This window comes from Chanos chanos, chromosome 1 (assembly GCF_902362185.1).
Source record: "Chanos chanos chromosome 1, fChaCha1.1, whole genome shotgun sequence".
In the NCBI taxonomy this organism is placed as follows: domain Eukaryota; kingdom Metazoa; phylum Chordata; class Actinopteri; order Gonorynchiformes; family Chanidae; genus Chanos; species Chanos chanos.
Window position 1 is genome coordinate 1,446,541 of NC_044495.1, and position 19,453 is coordinate 1,465,993.

The window sequence follows — 19,453 nt, forward strand, 5'->3', positions numbered from 1 at the left end:
TGGGCCGCTGGCCTTTTCGTATTTACTCATGATCACCTGGGCTGCTGTACTTTTTGAATTGTCCCATGATCACCTGGGCTCCCGGGAGGAGCTGGACATTACTCTCCTCTGTTCTGGTTCGCTCCTGGTTCCTGACTGGCACAGTCAAACACGGCCGCCTGACTCCAGGCCTTTTGGCTGATTGCCATGGTAACCATGTTGGTGACTTTTCGCAGGGAAACACAGTAAAGCTCACTAACCAGGCCAAACACACAACCTCACCACATCCTGATATTCATTAACCAACAACTGGCCTATGTAGACTTACTGTCCGCAAGGCCAGGAGCATTGTCTCATGGAGCTGGCAGATTTGGCCTTCACAAAGCCAGGATGTTTACACAGAATGATATGCTTCATTCCTTTCAAACCGTAACTCCAAACATGGTCAAAGGCCCTGAGGTGATTTGATTAAAAATTACTGATCAGCAAATGGAGGATAGACCAGAAAAAAAGGATAAACCTCAAAATGTGTCTAATGCACCCAACCAGTCTCCCCTTTCATATTTGACAAATTATTTGCTAGTGATGTGTGTGTGTGTGTGTGTGTGTGTGTGTGTGTGTGAGTGTGTGTGTGTGAGAGAGAGTGAGAGAGAGAGAGAGAGAGAGAGAGAGAGAGAGAGAGTTTGTTTTTCTGTTATCTCTGGATGTGCTGGCTTCCCACTCACAGTATTCCCTGATTACCCACTTTCAACACCTCTGAACACACACACACACACACACACACTCACACACACTCACACGCACGCACCATCAGTCTTCTGCCAAGGCTGTGCCAGGAGAGCTGATCTGGGTAATTAGGGTTTATGTGTTAATTGGAGGGATATGGAGAGACAAAGTTGCTGGCAGGGACTTTCACAGTCACTCTGTCAATGCAGCAGCACTCTCTGATTAGGGAGCGGGGAGCGGGGAGCGGGGAGCGGGGAGCGGGGGGGGGGGGGGGGGGGGGGTCTAAGAAGAGAGGGGGTCTGTGTGTGGGCGGGGGGGGGGGGGGGGGGGGGGTCTGAGAAGAGAGGGGGTCTGTGTGTGTGGGGGAGAGGGGGGCATGTGTTCAGATCTCTGTAATTAAAAGCCTTTTTTGGCAAAGGAAGCTGAACATTATTCTGCTTCGTTAATGAAACAACATCACATCCTCTTTTACCAAGAGCTTAGCGACACCTCCGTCTTCCTGTCAAAAAACCCCCCACAAAATCCTCTCTCCCCTTCCCAGGATCCAGGAAACACACAACTAAACCACTAAACACCCAAACAAATCTTTAAATATAACAACACACCAAGCAACAACTGCATCAGCGCTGAAATGTGAGGAACTTCACTGAACAAGCCTGTCAGCTTACACATGTCTGTATTAGCGCCAACACTCAGCGAAACACGCTTAACAAAAGAGTCTGAGTGAGTCAGTGCTCTGTCAGGGGCGAGTCTTATAAACCAACCACTGTATGGTTTCAGTTCCTGCCCTCTGCTGTGGAGAATGCACTGCTGTCCACCCTTCGCTGCGTTGGGCGCTGGCGAGCATTGGCCAGGACATTAGCATGCTAACAGCTTCACAGAGGCTTCACACAAATCACCCGGTGAGGGGAGTGATGGCCAGCCCGCGGAGTGCGGAGCAGGTTGCCGATGGCAACAGATCGATACCTGAGCATTTTTTCCCCCCCCCCCCATCTCCCTGTCTTTGAGGAGTCATTTCACAGCCGAACGACACAACGCTTTTTTTTTTTTTGGTTGTTTTTTTTCTTTAACCATTGCAGGCAGAGGGCAGAGTTGTGGTTTTAAGACAGTGAGAGAGAGAGAGCAAACTGTACTGTCCATCTGAAGACAAAGCCCCTCACTCTATAACAGTACACAAACATCAAATGTTATAGCATGGTTATATATAGAAGTGTTAGGTGGGTGGTGGACTTCACATGGAGAGATGGAACTGTGTGAAACTGGATTAGTGACGACCAAAGTGATTCAAAAACCATTATAAAACCATTATACTTACAATGACACAAGTTGAAGTGCTATGAAACGTCTGGTGTACAGGGTGTGTAGGGTGAGGGTGCCAACACCTTTTCCAACCATTTTCAATTCAAAAATAAGTCATTTCGACTCTCATGGAGCCTAGAGTCGTTCACTCCTGGTTTCTGGCAGTTTAATCTAACATTATTGATAAAAATGAATGAATGAATGAATGAATAAACTAGACTCACTCTTACTCCACAGAATAATAAGTGAGGTAAATGGAGCATACTGGTGCACAGTGACTGCAGTGTGGTTTCCTTAATTGACTAAGATATGTACTTAAAGAGTGATCGCAAATCTTTAATCGCATGACCCTTGAGTTTTGAGTCATGACGGCTGTGGTGTAGCAGTATGTTGCTGGTACGTACCTGCCCACACTAATCACCAGGCCATTGGGAATCCACCTGACCGTCACAGGCAATGACAAAGGTGACGGTAATGGCCTGAGACTGTGGCCGTATTGATTTACAGCAGCAACACTGCCAGTAACAAAAAAAAAAAAAAAAAAAAACGGAGTGGAGTAGGAGACAGGGAGAGCACGGGAAGCCTCTGCAATCTGTCAGCGTTTAATTTAGTCTGATGGCGTACCTGCCCTGAGAGGGCAAGGTTGAGCTGTAAGTGTCTATGGTGGTGCGGTGTGCCAGTCTAGCGGGCACCTCGGCCTCATTCAGCCTCATTGCCTCCGTCTCTCGTTAGCGCAGCCTTCGCACTCCCGCTGGAGCGCGTGTTAATTATGCTAATAAAGATCTCGGCCGACGCTCAAGGACTTGTGTTTGCCCATGCGGCGTTAGCAGCTAAAACACCATGTGAGACTGGACTGGTGACAAGCTAATCGCATGGTACTAAAAATACGGCTTTTCTGATCCACCGTTTCTGTTACTATTGGTCTGTTAACGTGGCGTGTATGGACTGCAATACAGGCGTGCTCTTCCCAGCATGATATGAGGTTTGCCCAAAAAGCACATCAGAAAATGGCTCCCAGTTTAATACATCATTTCAAACACTGGTCATTTCCAGACAGCTGTTGTTAAGCTGACGCCGTCTGTGCAAATAGATGATGCAGTCTGTGTGTGAGACCCGCGACATGACAGCTGGGAGAAGCTGATCTGGAGCTGCTAACATTAGCTCGTGTAACTCATCTGGAAGCCTCTGTTTAATGCTTGGTGTTAGCTGGCAGGCTAATCGCTGCCACCCGCGACAGAGATGGGACCACACACACACAGACACACACACACACACACACAGACACACACACACACAGAGTGACGTCCCGCCCATGGCAGCTCAGCAGGCTGGAAGACAACGGGTACCACCCTCGTTGCCTCATGTCACATCTCAATATTCTCGTCACATCCAGTGACCGACAGGAAGGAGAAGCTGCTGCCATGTCAGCATCAGCCACATGTGCATTGTGCGCTAAGTGAAAACAACTGATAAATCACATTTTTGTGATTTTCTGTGACAGATATGCTTATGTGCTCTTTGGCTGGGGATAATGTGTGCTCTCAAATGTCATTAAAACAGGTCATGTCCAATCAGCTTCCACAAATAAGCTGTCCGTCAAGCTTGTACCGCCCTGTCATGGGTATTAGTAGCCAGAATATGCTAACACTTACTCAGCAACAGGGTGACATAGTGAAGTTTGTTCTAACATAGCTAACATAAGTTTATCCTTCCTGTTTTATAGTTTTGGGGGGTTTTTTTTTCGAGTGAACAGTCAGTCTAGAGCCATCCTGCATTGATCCACTGAGCTGGGCTGAAGGTGGCCCAGATCCTCTGTTTGGCTGTGGGGTTTTTTTTTTATTGCTTTTTCTCATGTTCAGCCATGCAGATTTATTTGATAGGGACCTGTGCGAAGGCCATGGAGAAGTATGGCCCCGCCCTTCCAGCCTGAGTGGCAGTCTCTCTGGAATGGGAACTATTGATCGGTCTGATTTCCCAAGACTCAGGCGGGTGAGAGAAAGAGTGAGAGGTGGTGAGGGAGAGAACCCGTTCAATCTCCCTCAAGGTCCCCTGGCACAGGCATAAACAATTTACTCCTTTATTATTACTCCTCGTGGAGGGATGTGTATTCCTGAAAAAACATTCCTCTGTACCCCCACACAGCTCTGGTCTGGCCTTCGTCACTGAACCTCCGTTACCATTTGTCGGGAGACAGTTGTGTTAATTAAACGTTGTTGAATTACTTAAAAACATTCTCTGGTCTCTTTAAATCAACAAAATCTTTCCACCAACCATTCTGTTTTTAAAACACCTAGTTTAACCCTTTGTTCTGGGGACATAGGTTGCATGTAGGCAGAATATTTGGCTTTGATGAGACTTTGTAAGGAAGGGAATGGCTTTGTTTGGGTCTAAATTCTTTCTTTCTTTCTGAAAACCAAAGACAAAACACAAACAGCACTTGAACTCGCCAATGTTCTGATGAGCATAATCACACTGTAACTTCTATATTTACACGATGACTAATGTAAAACAATTCATAAACCAGAATTGCTGGTTTCCAGTTACCAGAAAATGTCCAGTAAGTTCACTGGTTTTCTAAAGCTGAGGCAGGACATGAACTCATGCCAAACATGTCGTCCTGGAACCCGTCACAAACCCGATGATGTGGTTTAAACATTTCTGATTGACGCCTGTTGTGTGTTTTTACGGAATGTATGCCAACATATCCTTTAGTGTGTACGCTCGCAAATTAACGCTCCGCTGCACATGAGGAATGTACCAAAGTGTTCCTTGGCATTACCTCAAAGGACTTGTTGTTCCCATGACCAAACCAATGAGGTGCTGTTCTGGACAAGCATCTCACTCCAACACTTCCCAGGGCATTTTTTTAGTTTATGATTTAGATACAGTAGTACAGAGTGGATCTGTCCTGACGCCTAAAACCCTTTTCTGTGTCCTACGGGGGGAGTTTGACATGCTGTTAATTACAGTATTATTACAATAGTTCATTATTACGGCGCAAGGCAGTGGAGCTGCACATTGCTCAGACGCTGATGACGATTCCGGTAGGCATTTGTTTACCTTCTGCTTTTGAAAGCAGGTTAGTTATGTCCACAGAGCCAACAACGTTTCAGCATCTTTCATATTAAAAATTGTGACACGCCCAAAATCACAGACAATGTCCAGACAAGAGGAGGTCCGCCTGAGGGACAGGGAGGCCTGTGAAAGCCTTAAACACCTCCTCAATATGAACAAAAGCATTTTTTTTCCCCCGTTCTCCACCCCTCAGCTGAAAGCTCCACCATAAAGTCCTCTCCGTCCATAAATCCTGAGGCTAATTCATCAGTCAGAAACATGCCACCCATGAAAAAAGGAAGTAGAGTGAGTCACTGTTCCTTTTCTTCTGATTTACGGCCCACATTCAAAGGTCTCCACAAATGGCCACGGTTGCAATTAAAGATGATGAGTCAATTGGGAAGAAATCAGCATGTGAAAACCAAACACAGGCGAAAGGGAATGATTTAGCACTGCTCCACCACTCTGCCGAAATGAAACTGAGCTCCAACCTCAGGTGCACTCTCCAGTTATCAATCACAAAGGTGACTCCTGCACGACCCCAGTGACCATTCAAATAAATTCCCACGAATGTGACAACACCTAGAGCCCTAAATCACATCCGTTTGACATGCTGAATGACGGTTCATGTGTGTGTGTGTGTGTGTGTGTGGAGAGAGAATCTGTGCTCTATTCCCAGAGCGGTCTCATATGTTTATGTTAGTGTATATAGTCACATTGATTTCACCCAGTGAAAAGCCAATAGATGCAGGCAACAGACACAGTCTGGGGACATTAACCATAGGTTTACTGAGTGAATCTATTCCATTCACTGTGTCTCTGTTTGAGGTTAAATCGCTGTTTTCAACAACAGTAGTTGTGCCATCATATTAACAGTTTTAAGTGCATATACTGGAGCAGACACTGGGCTGTGTGTGTGTGTGTGTGTGTGTGTGTGTGTGTGTGTGTATGTGTGTGTGTGTGTGTGCGTGTGTGTGTGTGTGTGTGGGGGGGGGGGGTTGTTCTGTTGGGCAACTCTTCCTTCTCTCTCCACGCTGGACACTCAGATCTGTGCTGATTAACGGCCGACGAGCTGTTCATTCTCACGGTTTGTCTTCGTCATATTCCTGCTGCGGTGATCAGGCCACTCTGACCCTGACAGAGCAAGCAGCCATGGCTATTGATCAAACAATTAACTCCTCACCGCTCATTTGATTTTCCAATTCAATGACCCCAGGCAGGGACAGACGGGGGACAGAGACAGGCCGGGACAGAGACAGGCGGGGACAGAGACAGGCAGGGACAGAGACAGGCGGGGACAGAGACAGGCGGGGACAGGCGGGGGACAGGCGGGGACAGGCGGGGGACAGAGACAGGCGGGGACAGACAGGGACAGGCAGGGGACAGACAGGGACAGGTGGGGACAGAGACAGGCAGGGACAGAGACAGGCGGGGGCAGAGACAGGCAGGGACAGAGACAGGCGGGGGCAGAGACAGGCGGGGGACATATGGGGGACAGGCGGGGGACAGACGGAGGACAGGTGGGGGACAGAGACAGGCAGGGGACAGGCGGGGACAGACAGGGACAGGCAGGGGACAGACAGGGACAGACAGGGACAGGTGGGGACAGGCAGGGGACAGTCAGGGACAGGTGGGGACAAGCAGGGACAGGTGGGGACAAGCAGGGACAGGTGGGGACAAGCAAGGGACAGACAGGGACAGGTGGGGACAGGTGGGGACAAGCAGGGACAGGTGGGGACAAGCAGGGACAGGTGGGGACAAGCAGGGGACAGACAGGGACAGGTGGGGACAGGCAGGGACAGGTGGGGACAGGCAGGGACAGGTGGAGACAGGCAGGGACAGGTGGAGAGAAGATTTTACACTATTGATTGCAGGGCTCAATCTCAGTCAGTCTTCGGTGAGACAGTAAGAGAGCAGGAGAGAGACAGCGTGTCACTGTGTGTGTGTGTGTGTGCGCGTGTCACTGTGTGTGTGTGTGTGTGTGTGTGCGCGCGCGCGTGTCACTGTGTGTGTGTGTGTGTGTGTGTGTGCATGTCACTGTGTGTGTGCGTGTCACTGTGTGTGTGTGTCACTCTGTGTGTGTGTGTGTGTGTGTGTGCATGCGTGCGTGTGTGTCACTGTGTGTGTGTGTGTGTGTATGTCACTCTGTGTGTGTGTGTGTGTGTGTGTGTGTGTGCACATGTCACTGTGTGTTTGTGTGTGTTCTCTTCTCTTCATCTGTCTAGTGTTTACTGCCAGAGAGAGAGAGAGAATGAGAAAGAGGGAGTGTGAAAGAGAGAAAGGGAGACAGAGCAAGAGAGAATGAGAGAGAGAGAGAAAAGAAAAAGAAAGACAGCAACAGAAAGAGAGAGAGAGAGAAAGTGCTCTATCAACTGCTCACCACAGGTTTGATATTCTTAATTCGCCCATTATGTTTTAATTATTTAATTAATTTGAATTAGTCTGAGATGTCATGATGCGTGAGAGAGGTGTTTTAGGGAGAGTACTGCCGAACCTGCCTTGCCAGTCACGGCGCTCCATTAGTGGCTAATACAGACAGGAGGGCGCCAGTCTCTGGCACTCATACAATGCCACCGGCGAAAAGTGTCAGAGCTCCATGTCTCTCCATAGAAACCCCCATCACTTTACTGCTACATGCTTCACGACCTCTGCACAAAGAGCTCTTTAAGTCTAAGCACAGAAGAGAGTGTGTGTGTGTGTGTGTGTGTGTGTGTGTGTGTGTTAAGACATTATGTGCATGCTTAGCTCAGAGAACAGCAGCTGAAAACATTATTGGAATAAGTCATGACTCAAATTCTGATACAGTTCAGTAGATCTCAGGCACAGATGCTGCTGGACAGCTCTTATAGAGATCTGCTAAGTTAATACAAGAGCTTAAAGCACTCCACACTAGAGGAGCGTAAAGCCTGTACGCATTACACCAGACTTCACTGACGTGGTCAGCACAGCCTCCTGGGTTTCGATGCTGATGCTGAGATGACGAATGAACCAACGATGAAGTCTGCTCGTCTGCTCGCGACTTACGGCTGGTCTTTTAGCACCGCTGCATTGACACACTCATTCCATACTGTTCAATTTGCACGAGGAGTTTGAGACGCGAGTGAGAAAGACAACCCATCCGTGCTGGGAACGGTAGTAAACAACTCAACAGCATGTTCTCCACTGTCTCTCTGGCTCCATCCACACACTCCCACGGCTGAGAACTGACAGTGTGAAGAGGAGTTCACTTCATACGACCGTCAGACAACCAGGCACGAAATATTTAGGACCAGAGAGAAGTGTGATTTTTTTTTTTTAAATAAAATGTTTGAGTACGATGGCACCTTCCTCAGGCCTGTGAGTGGGTGAACTCTCACAGGACTCTCTCTCAACAGAGCTGTTTAATGAAGATAAACATGGGCTGTCACACACACACACACACACACACACACACACACACACACACACACAAACAATGGAGCCACAAGGAAAAGTGAGATGTGAGAAGGTCTGTTAACACTTCATTTATAAACTCTTCTCTTTAGTCACTCAGTCGCACACACACACACACAATACAGCCCACCTACACACACACACACCCACACACGAATGTATACAATACACATCCACAATAAATCTGCCACCCACACTCACTCACCCGCATGTTCAGTAAACACACACACACACACACGTATATATACAATACACACAATATAATGTGCCACACACATACACACACACACACACACACACACATACACATGTACATATAAAATACACACAGTATACCCTGACACACACACACACACACACACACACACACATATTTACAAATGTGTTCTGAACGATGTCCTTCCTCAGGCGAGAGCTGAACCTTTTATTTTTATGTTATCACTGCCTATATCCTTTCAAAATGTAACTCAGCCAAAAAGATGTGTTTAATATTTACATTCTCAAAGAGTTTCCACAAGGCCACAAATCTCTTTTCTTTCACTGTTTATTAAAGCTCTTCTGCCTGTAGGCTTGGGGTGTGTGTGTGTGTGTGTGTGTGTGTGTGTGTGTGTGTGTGTGCGTGCGCGCGCACACACACTTCTGATGCAAGCCTGCAGCAATGTCCCTCCACACAGTCTCAGAGTAAAGTCATGTTAACAGCACTGCCAAGTAAAGTCATACACAGGATTCAGGAAAACGCCAGGTCACTCTACATGTAACATTACAATCACACACAGAATTTCAGTTGCAAACAGAATTACAATTACGCACCGAATGGTTGTTGCTTTATAGACTGACATGGTGGTGAATGAGAGATTTCTGTATGCCAGACCTTTCTCTCTGATTCTAGAGCAGATATGTCTCGCTCAGAACTAGACCTTTCTCTCTGATTCTAGAGCAGATACATCTCACTCAGAGCAACCGCCTCAGACATTTATGATGTTAATATGCTCTCGTTCCGAAAAAAACAAAAACAAAACAAAACAAAGAAAACATGTTTACCAGCTGCTTCAGTCTCTGTAAACAAAGGAAATTAGTCGACACTCGGAAACACTGTGAGAGATCAGGTTCTTCTGCTCGGCAGCCGAACAGAGCTATTTACTGTATTAATAAAAGCTGATTAAATTGTCATCCCACAGTTCATAGTCAAAACACACAAATAAAGGGAAAACCTCCAAAGTTTTTTTTTTTCTTTTTAAGCAGAAAGCCACAGAAATGCACCTGCTAGGCAGATCAACTCCCATCCTGGGGAAGCTAATGTGATGAGAGATTTTCACAGTGTTTCAGTAATGGGCCTGAACCAATCTAGCCTGTCAGAGGACACACATTCATGTATCCCATCACAGAATTTCATAAAAACGTACACCAGTCTATCAGGTATTAAGTTAAAAATGTACACCAATCTTTTGAGTTTTAAGTTGTGAATAAAGGTTACGCAGAATGGCACTGGTCTGCGTGCAGCTGAGAGAACAGTCGTCAGACACACAGAGCAAACCGCTCTGAGAGCCCTGTTCTTATCCTCTGCTCCTGTGACGACTCCTGATTCAACTAAGACAGCTATCGTCTAAAGTCTTATGTCCCCTGTCTGTCAACCAGACAATTACTCTTTCTCTCTTTTTACTGTTTTCTCCCAGCTGCCAGCTTCTTTTTTTATTCCATTTTTATTTGTTGTCAAAATTCAAATAGGACCATGGTTGGGAAAACAATGTTAAAATCATCTGTGAGAAAACAGTATGAAAAATCATTGTGACATTTTAAATCCAAATGAAAGCAAAGTGAACCCTGTGCTCAGTGCACATAGTGTGGGTCAGAGATACTTCCTCTTTATCCTTTAATACAGCCGTTATACAATTACGCATCTGAATTGAATCATACAGTCACATTATATCTATACTGTATATGTTTAAAACTCTTTTAGATTTCAGTCATCAAAGAAGCGTTCATTTTTTTTGGCATAACTCTGGATTCCTGTATAGTCATGTTCTCGTTTGTGGTTCTGTGAAAATATTTCATTGTGGCTATAAATAATAACATTGTCTTAGGCATGCAGAAAATGTCTTTTTGTTCATTTCTGTAATCATATCTACCTCCTGAAAGAACAGCGCTCTATTATTATTACAGTGCCGTTCATCTGGAGATTAGGACTGAGAGAAAGGCAACATTTTTTAACTCATATCACCTTCACCTGTCCATTCTGTTGCTTTTTTTCAGCAGAATAAAGAATTAAAGGTTTGTCCAGCAGCTGTGGGTGAGCTGGGAGCACAAAGTGAAATATGAACATTCTGTGAGCCGTTTGGTTAGACTGGAGTCTGTCTGGCACTATGTCTGACTGTCATTACTGCATCCGTCTGCTAATCTGGGCTAATCTGAGCCCGTTTTCAGTCGTACTGCAGCATACAGGCTGGGAAGCTTCAGTCTCAGCCCCAGTCAAACCCATGAGCAGGTCCACTGACCCCTGAGGTCATTCCAGAGCGGTCAGGTCCACTGACCCCTGAGGTCATTCCAGAGCGGTCTCAGGTTCGGTGACCCCTGAGGTCATTCCAGAGCGGTCTCAGGTTCACTGACCCCTGAGGTCATTCCAGAGCGGTCAGGTCCACTGACCCCTGAGGTCATTCCAGAGCGGTCTCAGGTTCGGTGACCCCTGAGGTCATTCCAGAGCGGTCTCAGGTTCACTGACCCCTGAGGTCATTCCAGAGCGGTCTCAGGTTCACTGACCCCTGAGGTCATTCCAGAGCGGTCAGGTCCACTGACCCCTGAGGTCATTCCAGAGCGGTCAGGTCCACTGACACATGAGGTCATGTACCAGAGCGGTCAGGTCCACTGACACATGAGGTTGTACCAGAGCGATCTCAGGGGAACAGTATCCACTTCATTCCCATTTCATTTAGTGATTAAATAAAAAACGCCAGTGTAAAGGCTAATAGCTCAAATAAGTATAAGACATAAAACAGTTCCTTCATCTGCCCTGAAAGTGGTGAATGGTCTCGTCTGCACACCACAGACATGAACACGGTTTCAACAGGTTGGCCCATGTTTTATTTTACCCTGTAAAAAATGTACGGCCTTCAGCTGCAGCTTTTATACCCCACCCCTCCTCCCCTACCCCCCAACTCAACGCTCGACAAAATTATGGATGACAACGCATCACACACGGCTCTAACAGCACATGCGTGTGTCACCGGGGAGATGGAGAATATTAACATAGGCTGTGGACGCGGGCGACACGTTTACTTTCGGGAAATGAAAATTTAATGCTGCAATACTTTAGCACAATTTGGTTAACCTGAGAAGGCACAAGGGTGCGCTGACAGATCAGAGGCCATGTCCAATTTGTCAGCTGGCCTGCTGAGATGGGTGAACGGCCTTCTGGGACACCACCAAACAAGGCCAGACGTTTAAGGAAAGGAGGAGGTATTAGCTGAGCAGGGTCTGTTTCTCCCAGAGAGGTCACTGACTGTAATGTGAGAAAACCATAATTAGGGTAGTAGATATATATGTCTGCGTGTGTGTGTGTGCGTGTGTGTGTGTGTGTGTGTGTGTGCTTGTGTGTGTGTGTCTGTGTGCGTGTGTGTGTGACCGTGTCTGTGTGCATGTGTGTCTGTGTGTCTGACTATGGTTGTATGTGTCTGACTGTGTGTGTGTATGTGAGTGTGTGTACATATCTGTGTGTGTGTGTGTGTGTGTGTATGTGAGTGTGTGTACGTATCTGTGTGTGTGTGTATGTGAGTGTGCGTACATATCTGTGTGTGTGTCTGTGTGTATGTGTGAGTGTGTGTGTGTGTGTCTGTGTGTCTGACTATGGCTGTATGTGTCTGACGGTGTGTGTGTATGTGTGTGTGAGTGTGTGTGTGTGTGTGTCTGTGTGTCTGACTATGGCTGTATGTGTCTGACGGTGTGTGTGTATGTGAGTGTGTGTACATATCTGTGTGTGTGTGTGTGTATGCGAGTGTGTGTACGTATCTGTGTGTGTATGTGTGAGTGTGTGTGTGTGTGTGTGTCTGACTATGGCTGTATGTGTCTGACGGTGTGTATGTGAGTGTGTGTGTGTGTATGTGAGTGTGTGTACATATCTGTGTGTGTGTGTGTGTGTGTGTGTGTCTGACTATGGCTGTATCTGTCTGATGGTGTGTGTGTGTGTGTGTGTGTGTGTACGTATCTGTGTGTGTGTGTGTGAGTGAGTGTGTGTGCAGCCCTCTCCTCTAGGTTAAGTTCGTTTCTTCATTATGAATACAGAGATGTAAATGAGCAGGGATTCAGATCTGAGAGCTCTAATCAGACTTTCTGCACAACAGACACGGCAGTCCTGCCATCCTGGAGTGACGCTTTACCACCTGTCTCAGGCTTTATTACGAAAGAGGCGGAGCTGCCTGTGCTTTATTATGAAAGGGGCGGAGCTGCGTGTCAAATCTCCACGATTAACCAGCTAAAATACAGTCTGCCTAATTACCGCTCTAGTTCCCACAAAAATTCATCAGTGTCACATGAGTGTATTAAAAAAAAAACAGTTACAGCCGTGTGCCTGTGCCAGAGCTCAATAAAACCTTCCAGACAAAGCAGACAGCAGAGACACAGCGAAGGCACAACGGAGGCACAACGGAGGCACAGTGGAGGCACAGTGGAGGCACAACAGAGGCACAACGGAGGCACAGTGGAGGCACAGTGGAGGCACAACAGAGGCACAACGGAGGCACAACGGAGGCACAACGGAGGCACAACGGAGGCACAGTGGAGGCACAACAGAGGCACAGCAGAGGCACAGTGGAGGACACCAGTCTTCAACACAGGACAGGACAGGACAGGACAGGCACACTTCCAATCAAACCTTCCTACTGCCACACCTCTGCCTCAAAATGTATCCCTCAGAAGTCAAAGCCAGATCTGAGACTACATATGTCTGAGTACGGAATCTTAAGCGGTGTTTAGAGTAATGACTACAGAACCGTTTAGGGACTACGCTGAAATGCAGCTCCCTACATGCAGCAACACAGACAACTTTTCTTATCATTTTAAACACTTTGTTTAACCCCAGTGAGGGTGTTCACTGCTCTGTCTGTAGACTTCTGGACCAGGGCAAGGAGGTATAGGAGACAGGGGCTACACACTGTGCTGAAGTGAGGAGGTGAGACGTGAGGCAGACAGGGCTGAAGTGAGGAGGTGAGACGTGAGGCAGACAGGGCTGGTGAGGAGGTGAGACGTGAGGCAGACAGGGCTGGTGAGGAGGTGAGATATGAGGCAGACAGGGCTGGTGAGGAGGTGAGACGTGAGGCAGACAGGGCTGGTGAGGAGGTGAGACGTGGGGCAAACAGGGCTGAAGTGAGGAGGTGAGACGTGGGGCAGACAGGGCTGAAGTGAGGAGGTGAGACGTGAGGCAGACAGGGCTGAAGTGAGGAGGTGAGACGTGAGGCAGACAGGGCTGAAGTGAGGAGGTGAGACGTGAGGCAGACAGGGCTGGTGAGGAGGTGAGACGTGAGGCAGACAGGGCTAGTGAGGAGGTGAGATGTGAGGCAGACAGGGCTGAAGTGAGGGGGTGAGACATGAGGCAGACAGGGCTGAAGTGAGGAGGTGAGACGTGGGGCAGACAGGGCTGGTGAGGAGGTGAGACATGGGGCAGACAGGGCTGAAGTGAGGAGGTGAGACGTGGGGCAGACAGGGCTGGTGAGGAGGTGAGACGTGAGGCAGACAGGGTTGAAGTGCGGGAGATGAGACATGGGGCAGACAGGGCTGGTGAGGAGGTGAGACATGGGGCAGACAGGGCTGGTGAGGAGGTGAGACGTGAGGCAGACAGGGCTGAAGTGAGGAGGTGAGACGTGGGGCAGACAGGGCTGAAGTGAGGGGGTGAGACGTGGGGCAGACAGGGCTGGTGAGGAGGTGAGACGTGAGGCAGACAGGGTTGAAGTGCGGAGATGAGACATGGGGCAGACAGGGCTGGTGAGGAGGTGAGACATGGGGCAGACAGGGCTGAAGTGAGGAGGTGAGACGTGAGGCAGACAGGGCTGGTGATGAGGTGAGATGTGAGGCAGACAGGGCTGGTGAGGAGGTGAGATGTGAGGCAGACAGGGCTGAAGTGAGGGGGTGAGACATGAGGCAGACAGGGCGTAAGTGAGGAGGTGAGACGTGGGGCAGACAGGGCTGAAGTGAGGAGGTGAGACGTGGGGCAGACAGGGCTGGTGAGGAGGTGAGATGTGAGGCAGACAGGGTTGAAGTGCGGAGATGAGACATGGGGCAGACAGGGCTGGTGAGGAGGTGAGACATGGGGCAGACAGGGCTGGTGAGGAGGTGAGACGTGAGGCAGACAGGGTTGAAGTGCAGAGGTGAGACGTGAGGCAGACAGGGTTGAAGTGAGGAGGTGAGACGTGAGGCAGACAGGGTTGAAGTGCGGAGGTGAGACATGGGGCAGACAGGGCTGTTGGACTCCTCAGTCATTGGGGGCTGAACATCTTACTCAGGGGCTCAGCAGCATTATTCAGAGGAAGAGCAGAGACATTAGAACCAGCAGCTCTATGGGACTCTACAGGACTGACTCAACATCTCACAGTGCCCTGCCTGGGACGCAAACCAACAACAGTCTGGTTCCCTCTGTGGGGCCTGAAACCACTGAGCCACTGCCAACTGGTAGTGCTTTCCAGTGATTTCCAGGAGCTGAGTGATTTCCAGTGATTTCCAGGAGCTGAGTCCAGGCTGTCAGAGCCACGGGGGTGAATGGTGAGACGTGAGGGGTGGTCCCTCCTCAGCACTGTGAGCAGTACAGTACAATTTTGCTCAGTGTAATTTAAAGGCTTTAGAGCCTGTTCAGGGTTGAGGCACACGGCTGCTTCAGAAGTGAGACTCGTCCAGGATTTCAATCAATTACTCTCTGCTCTTATGTGCATTTTCCAGACCAGTGGGCCGTGCTGCACATCTCCGACAGTCCTCCAGCACTTCACAGAGTAAGCAAGAACATGCCAGGCCTCCCTCAGAGAGACCGGGATGAGTTACACACTCAGACAGGGCCAGTGTTAATCACCCAGTGTGTCAGAGCTTAGTCCCAGTTGGCCAAACAGCACAATCGAATATCCTCTTTTATAATTACTATTATTATTATTATTGTTGTTGTTATTATTATTATTATTATTATTATCAGCCAGAAGGATAGAGTTGAATGCAGTAAATATTGTGGGACAGATTTATTTGTCTCATTAACTCTCTGTCTGATTGCCTTGAGACTCAATGTCCCTTCCCGCTCTGAGAACTGCTTACCTCTCCAATACAATGTTCTCTGTAAATCAAGCTAATGATTACCACTGCTGTCTTACTATAGCTTCAGCCCTGCACTGATTCAGCTGACAGAGGAAATCTGGATTCCGAATGGGAATGCATTGAATAATTTCTATTTTTACGGTTTCCTGTTTGCTGTTGTTGTTGTTGTTGTTGTTGTTTTTGGCCTCAACCCGTTAGGCTTGGGAAGCTAAGGAGAGCTGTATTTCTGCTGCTGTGGTGAAGTTCCAGTCACATCAACAGAATCACTGTCAGGTCCGATCTGCTGGTTCTGAACTGACGGTCCTGGACAGGCTTACACTGGGTTACTCCTCACATCACAGGATTCACAGGTCCGATCTGCGGGTTCTGAACTGATGGTCCTGGACAGGCTTACACTGGGTTACTCCTAACATCACAGAATTCACAGGTCCGATCTGCGGATTCTGAACCGAAGGTCCTGGACAGGCTTACACTGGGTTACTCCTAACATCACAGAATTCACATGGCGCTCCGGGACACTTCCTTATGTACTGGGAATTGTTTAAGATTTTCTTTTTCTTTAACAAACTGTCTTTGGTTTGATAGTGTGTGTGTGTGTGTGTGTGTGTGTGTGTGTGTGTGTGTGTGTGTGATGTGTGTGTGTGTGTGTGTGTCTGCGTGCATGAGGTGTTTCATGACATTTTCACAACGGTGACGTGGTAAACAGCATGCCAGTGTGTCTAATCTAATTCACGGCACAATCAAAAGACACACAGGGTGTAGATTTATTGACCACACTAACACTGTAACCAAAAGCACAATCTGCAGTGTATCACTTCCCACTGCTCCCCATGCAAAACCAGCTCCATAACAAAGATAACCTGTGGAAAAAATCCACATAAAAGTCACTCATTCCAGCCATGAAAAGATAAACCCGGGGGAAAACAAACAGGTCGTAAATTACGCAGTCAGGCTCGGCGGCTCAGCTGGGCGATCCGCACATCTCAGCAATTCCCACGGTCACGCAGACGACTCCTGAAACTTTTGATGAAAGCCTTTTGTAAAAACCAACTTGGCACAGCACATGTGGGTATGTGATTGAGGCAGAGGGAGAGAGAGAGAGTGAGGGGGGGGGGAGCGAGAGAGAGAAAGACAGAGAGAGAGAGAGAGAGAGAGAGAGAAATGAATTAAAGAATAAGAGAAAGGGTGTCTAGTGCTTGTCTTTTCATTCAGTCTCATCATAGAGTCCACTTCACTGCCAGGGCACAGTAAGGCTCGTAAAACGGATTGCAGCACAGAGTATCAAATACAGAGAGTGGTGAGAAAAGCAATTTGAAACTTTTTTATAGCTGTATTGAGTAGAAGGAGGACATGGAGAGATAAAGTATCAGAGAATGCTCCAAGACCACCCCAGGTAGCTGTTAGATCACCTCTAAGCATTTAAGATTAACAAATTATTATTATTATTACTGGTACTAGTAATATTAGTAGTAGTAGTAGCAATAATAATGATAATAATAATAATAATAATAATAATAATAATATAACATATGTATGTATCTGTTGTTGTTGTTGTTGTTGTTGTTATTATTATCATCATTGACAACAACAATAACAACAACAACATCAACAACAACAATAATAATAACAATCATCATCATCATCATCATCGGAGAATAATTTTGCACTTTTATATTTAGGGGGCTCAGCTGCAACACTACACCACTGCACCACACAGCGATTTTTGGGTCCAGCAGACATGAAGTTTAGCACCGAGAAATATTCAAACTTGCAATGACTTTAAAAAATTTCACTGTTATATCTCAACACACGTCAGTCACACAGGCCTCCAATTCTCAGAAAATCTGATCGAAATTATTTTTAAACTATCATACACTACAACATCAGCGTCCCTCATGACATCAGCTTCCAAAATGACAGACGCTTCTCACATCATCTACTCCTGACCCGTCAGAGCAGCTTATACAAAACAAACCCCTAATCGTTCCAACTGATAAGACTAACAAGTTTGTAAAAACAGCACATAGATAACAATTTATTATTCTCCTGCGATTTATTGGGGATGTCATCCCGAACCACTGGTCCAGACAGCAGCAGGTACCGCGGTCTTTTCTTTAGCCAACAACATGTCGGAAAACAGAAAAAGTTTGTGGTAAGCAATGCGGTTACCACAGACAAACAAATGTGCTTAACGAGGACGCAAAACAGGAAGCGAGTCTGTTTAATTTGAGGTTTTGGGTGAAAGTTCAGGTTAGGTAAAGGACTGGGTAAAGTTAAAACTAGAGCTATTTTTACCATTTTGCCCCTCACAACAACACCTTGCGTATCAGTGAGAAATTCTGCATGTATTGTCTGTGCTAAACACAACAGCTCATCTGCACACCACGATACGTCACCCTAAAGTTTCAAAAGCCTATGTTTAGTTGTTAATTTTTACTACCATTAATTTAAATATTCAGGCTTATTTTTTTCCATCTTTAGAGCCCGTGACGTAGGCTTATTAGATGCTTTCACCTTTCATGAAGCCAGGTTTTATATTTATACCTTTAATGTGAAAATACCCATCCTCTCTGCGATGCATATGGCTTTTGACACCTACCCGTTAAAAATCAGATAAACAAATTTGACAGGGTACTTTACGCAGTCGAGTCCCAGAGCGACGACCACTGGGGCAACTCAATAGACACATAATTACCCTGCACGTCCCCTAATAAATGACAAGTAGATATGAGGGATTAAGTGTCAGGTGCACAAGCAGTGCCAGAGAAACCAGGTCGATAAGATCTTGCCTGAAGTATGTGACAAACAACAGCGCATCGAGACGCTGCGCAGCATGTGGTCTCAGGCTAGTCACAGTTCAAAAGACAAGTGGTCTTAAACCGAGCAAGATGGCGGTGAATGAGCCGTCCTGCTGGAAGGGAGACGTACCATCTGAACGGCAACGAATGGGTTACGCTGACTCTCGTCTTTTAAAAACAGAGTACACCACCGCTTACCTGTTTTCTCTTTTATCTCACAGAGTACGCTGAAGAGAGCCGGTTTCATTCTGTGGCAGTTCAGTGCATGCTTTCTGAGGAGTGAAAATGCAGAGAGAAAAATAAAATTACTTTATGTTGGTGATTAACAAAGTACACGCGATTAGCGTGCCTCATCACACTTCTTCTGTTTCGTCTCTAGGGCTGTCACAGTCGCACAGATTTATCCACATGTAATGCATGTTATAGCAAGTTAAGCAACACCGGATGAAAAGAGAGCGCCGCCGATACACAGTCCAAATGTTATAATTAACAGCACCCAACTTCACATTGAATAGGGCACATGCGGTGCAGCGCAACGCGTTAAAAGTAGACGGCCTCAGTCCAGGTATGGACAAAAAGTTATTTGATCAAACCACCTATACAGTGTAATAGGCTACCACTAACAATCACAGTTATATTCAAGTAACGACTCTTGAGAAGTATAATAATACGGAGACTATAAAATGAACTAACTTTGCTTGTGCCTCATCCAGACTTTGGTCTGTGATGGTCATAATTTGATGAAGAATGTCCCCGATGTCTTGTTTTCTTCCATCCCCGTCAGTTCCTTCATGTCCGTGCGGAGGCGGTAAAGCCATACCCCCTTGCACCGAGTGGCCAGCTAGGGTCACACCGCCAAGCGATTGCATGATTCGGGCTTGCTCGTCCAT

The 19,453-nt window shown here is 47.1% G+C and overlaps 1 protein-coding gene across 4 annotated transcripts in view; it reads right to left on the reverse strand.

Annotated features, from left to right (window-relative positions):
* The window catches only part of pbx3a (pre-B-cell leukemia homeobox 3a), a 47,833-nt gene extending 28,380 nt beyond the window's left edge, over nucleotides 1–19,453 (reverse strand). For all 4 annotated transcript variants that reach the window (XM_030775600.1, XM_030775583.1, XM_030775575.1 and 1 more), the window contains exons 1-2: nucleotides 19,257–19,453; nucleotides 18,762–18,835 (exon numbers count right to left, since the gene is read on the reverse strand). In XM_030775600.1, the coding sequence (XP_030631460.1) occupies nucleotides 18,762–18,835; nucleotides 19,257–19,453 (271 nt within the window). The remainder of the gene's footprint in view (nucleotides 1–18,761; nucleotides 18,836–19,256) is intronic.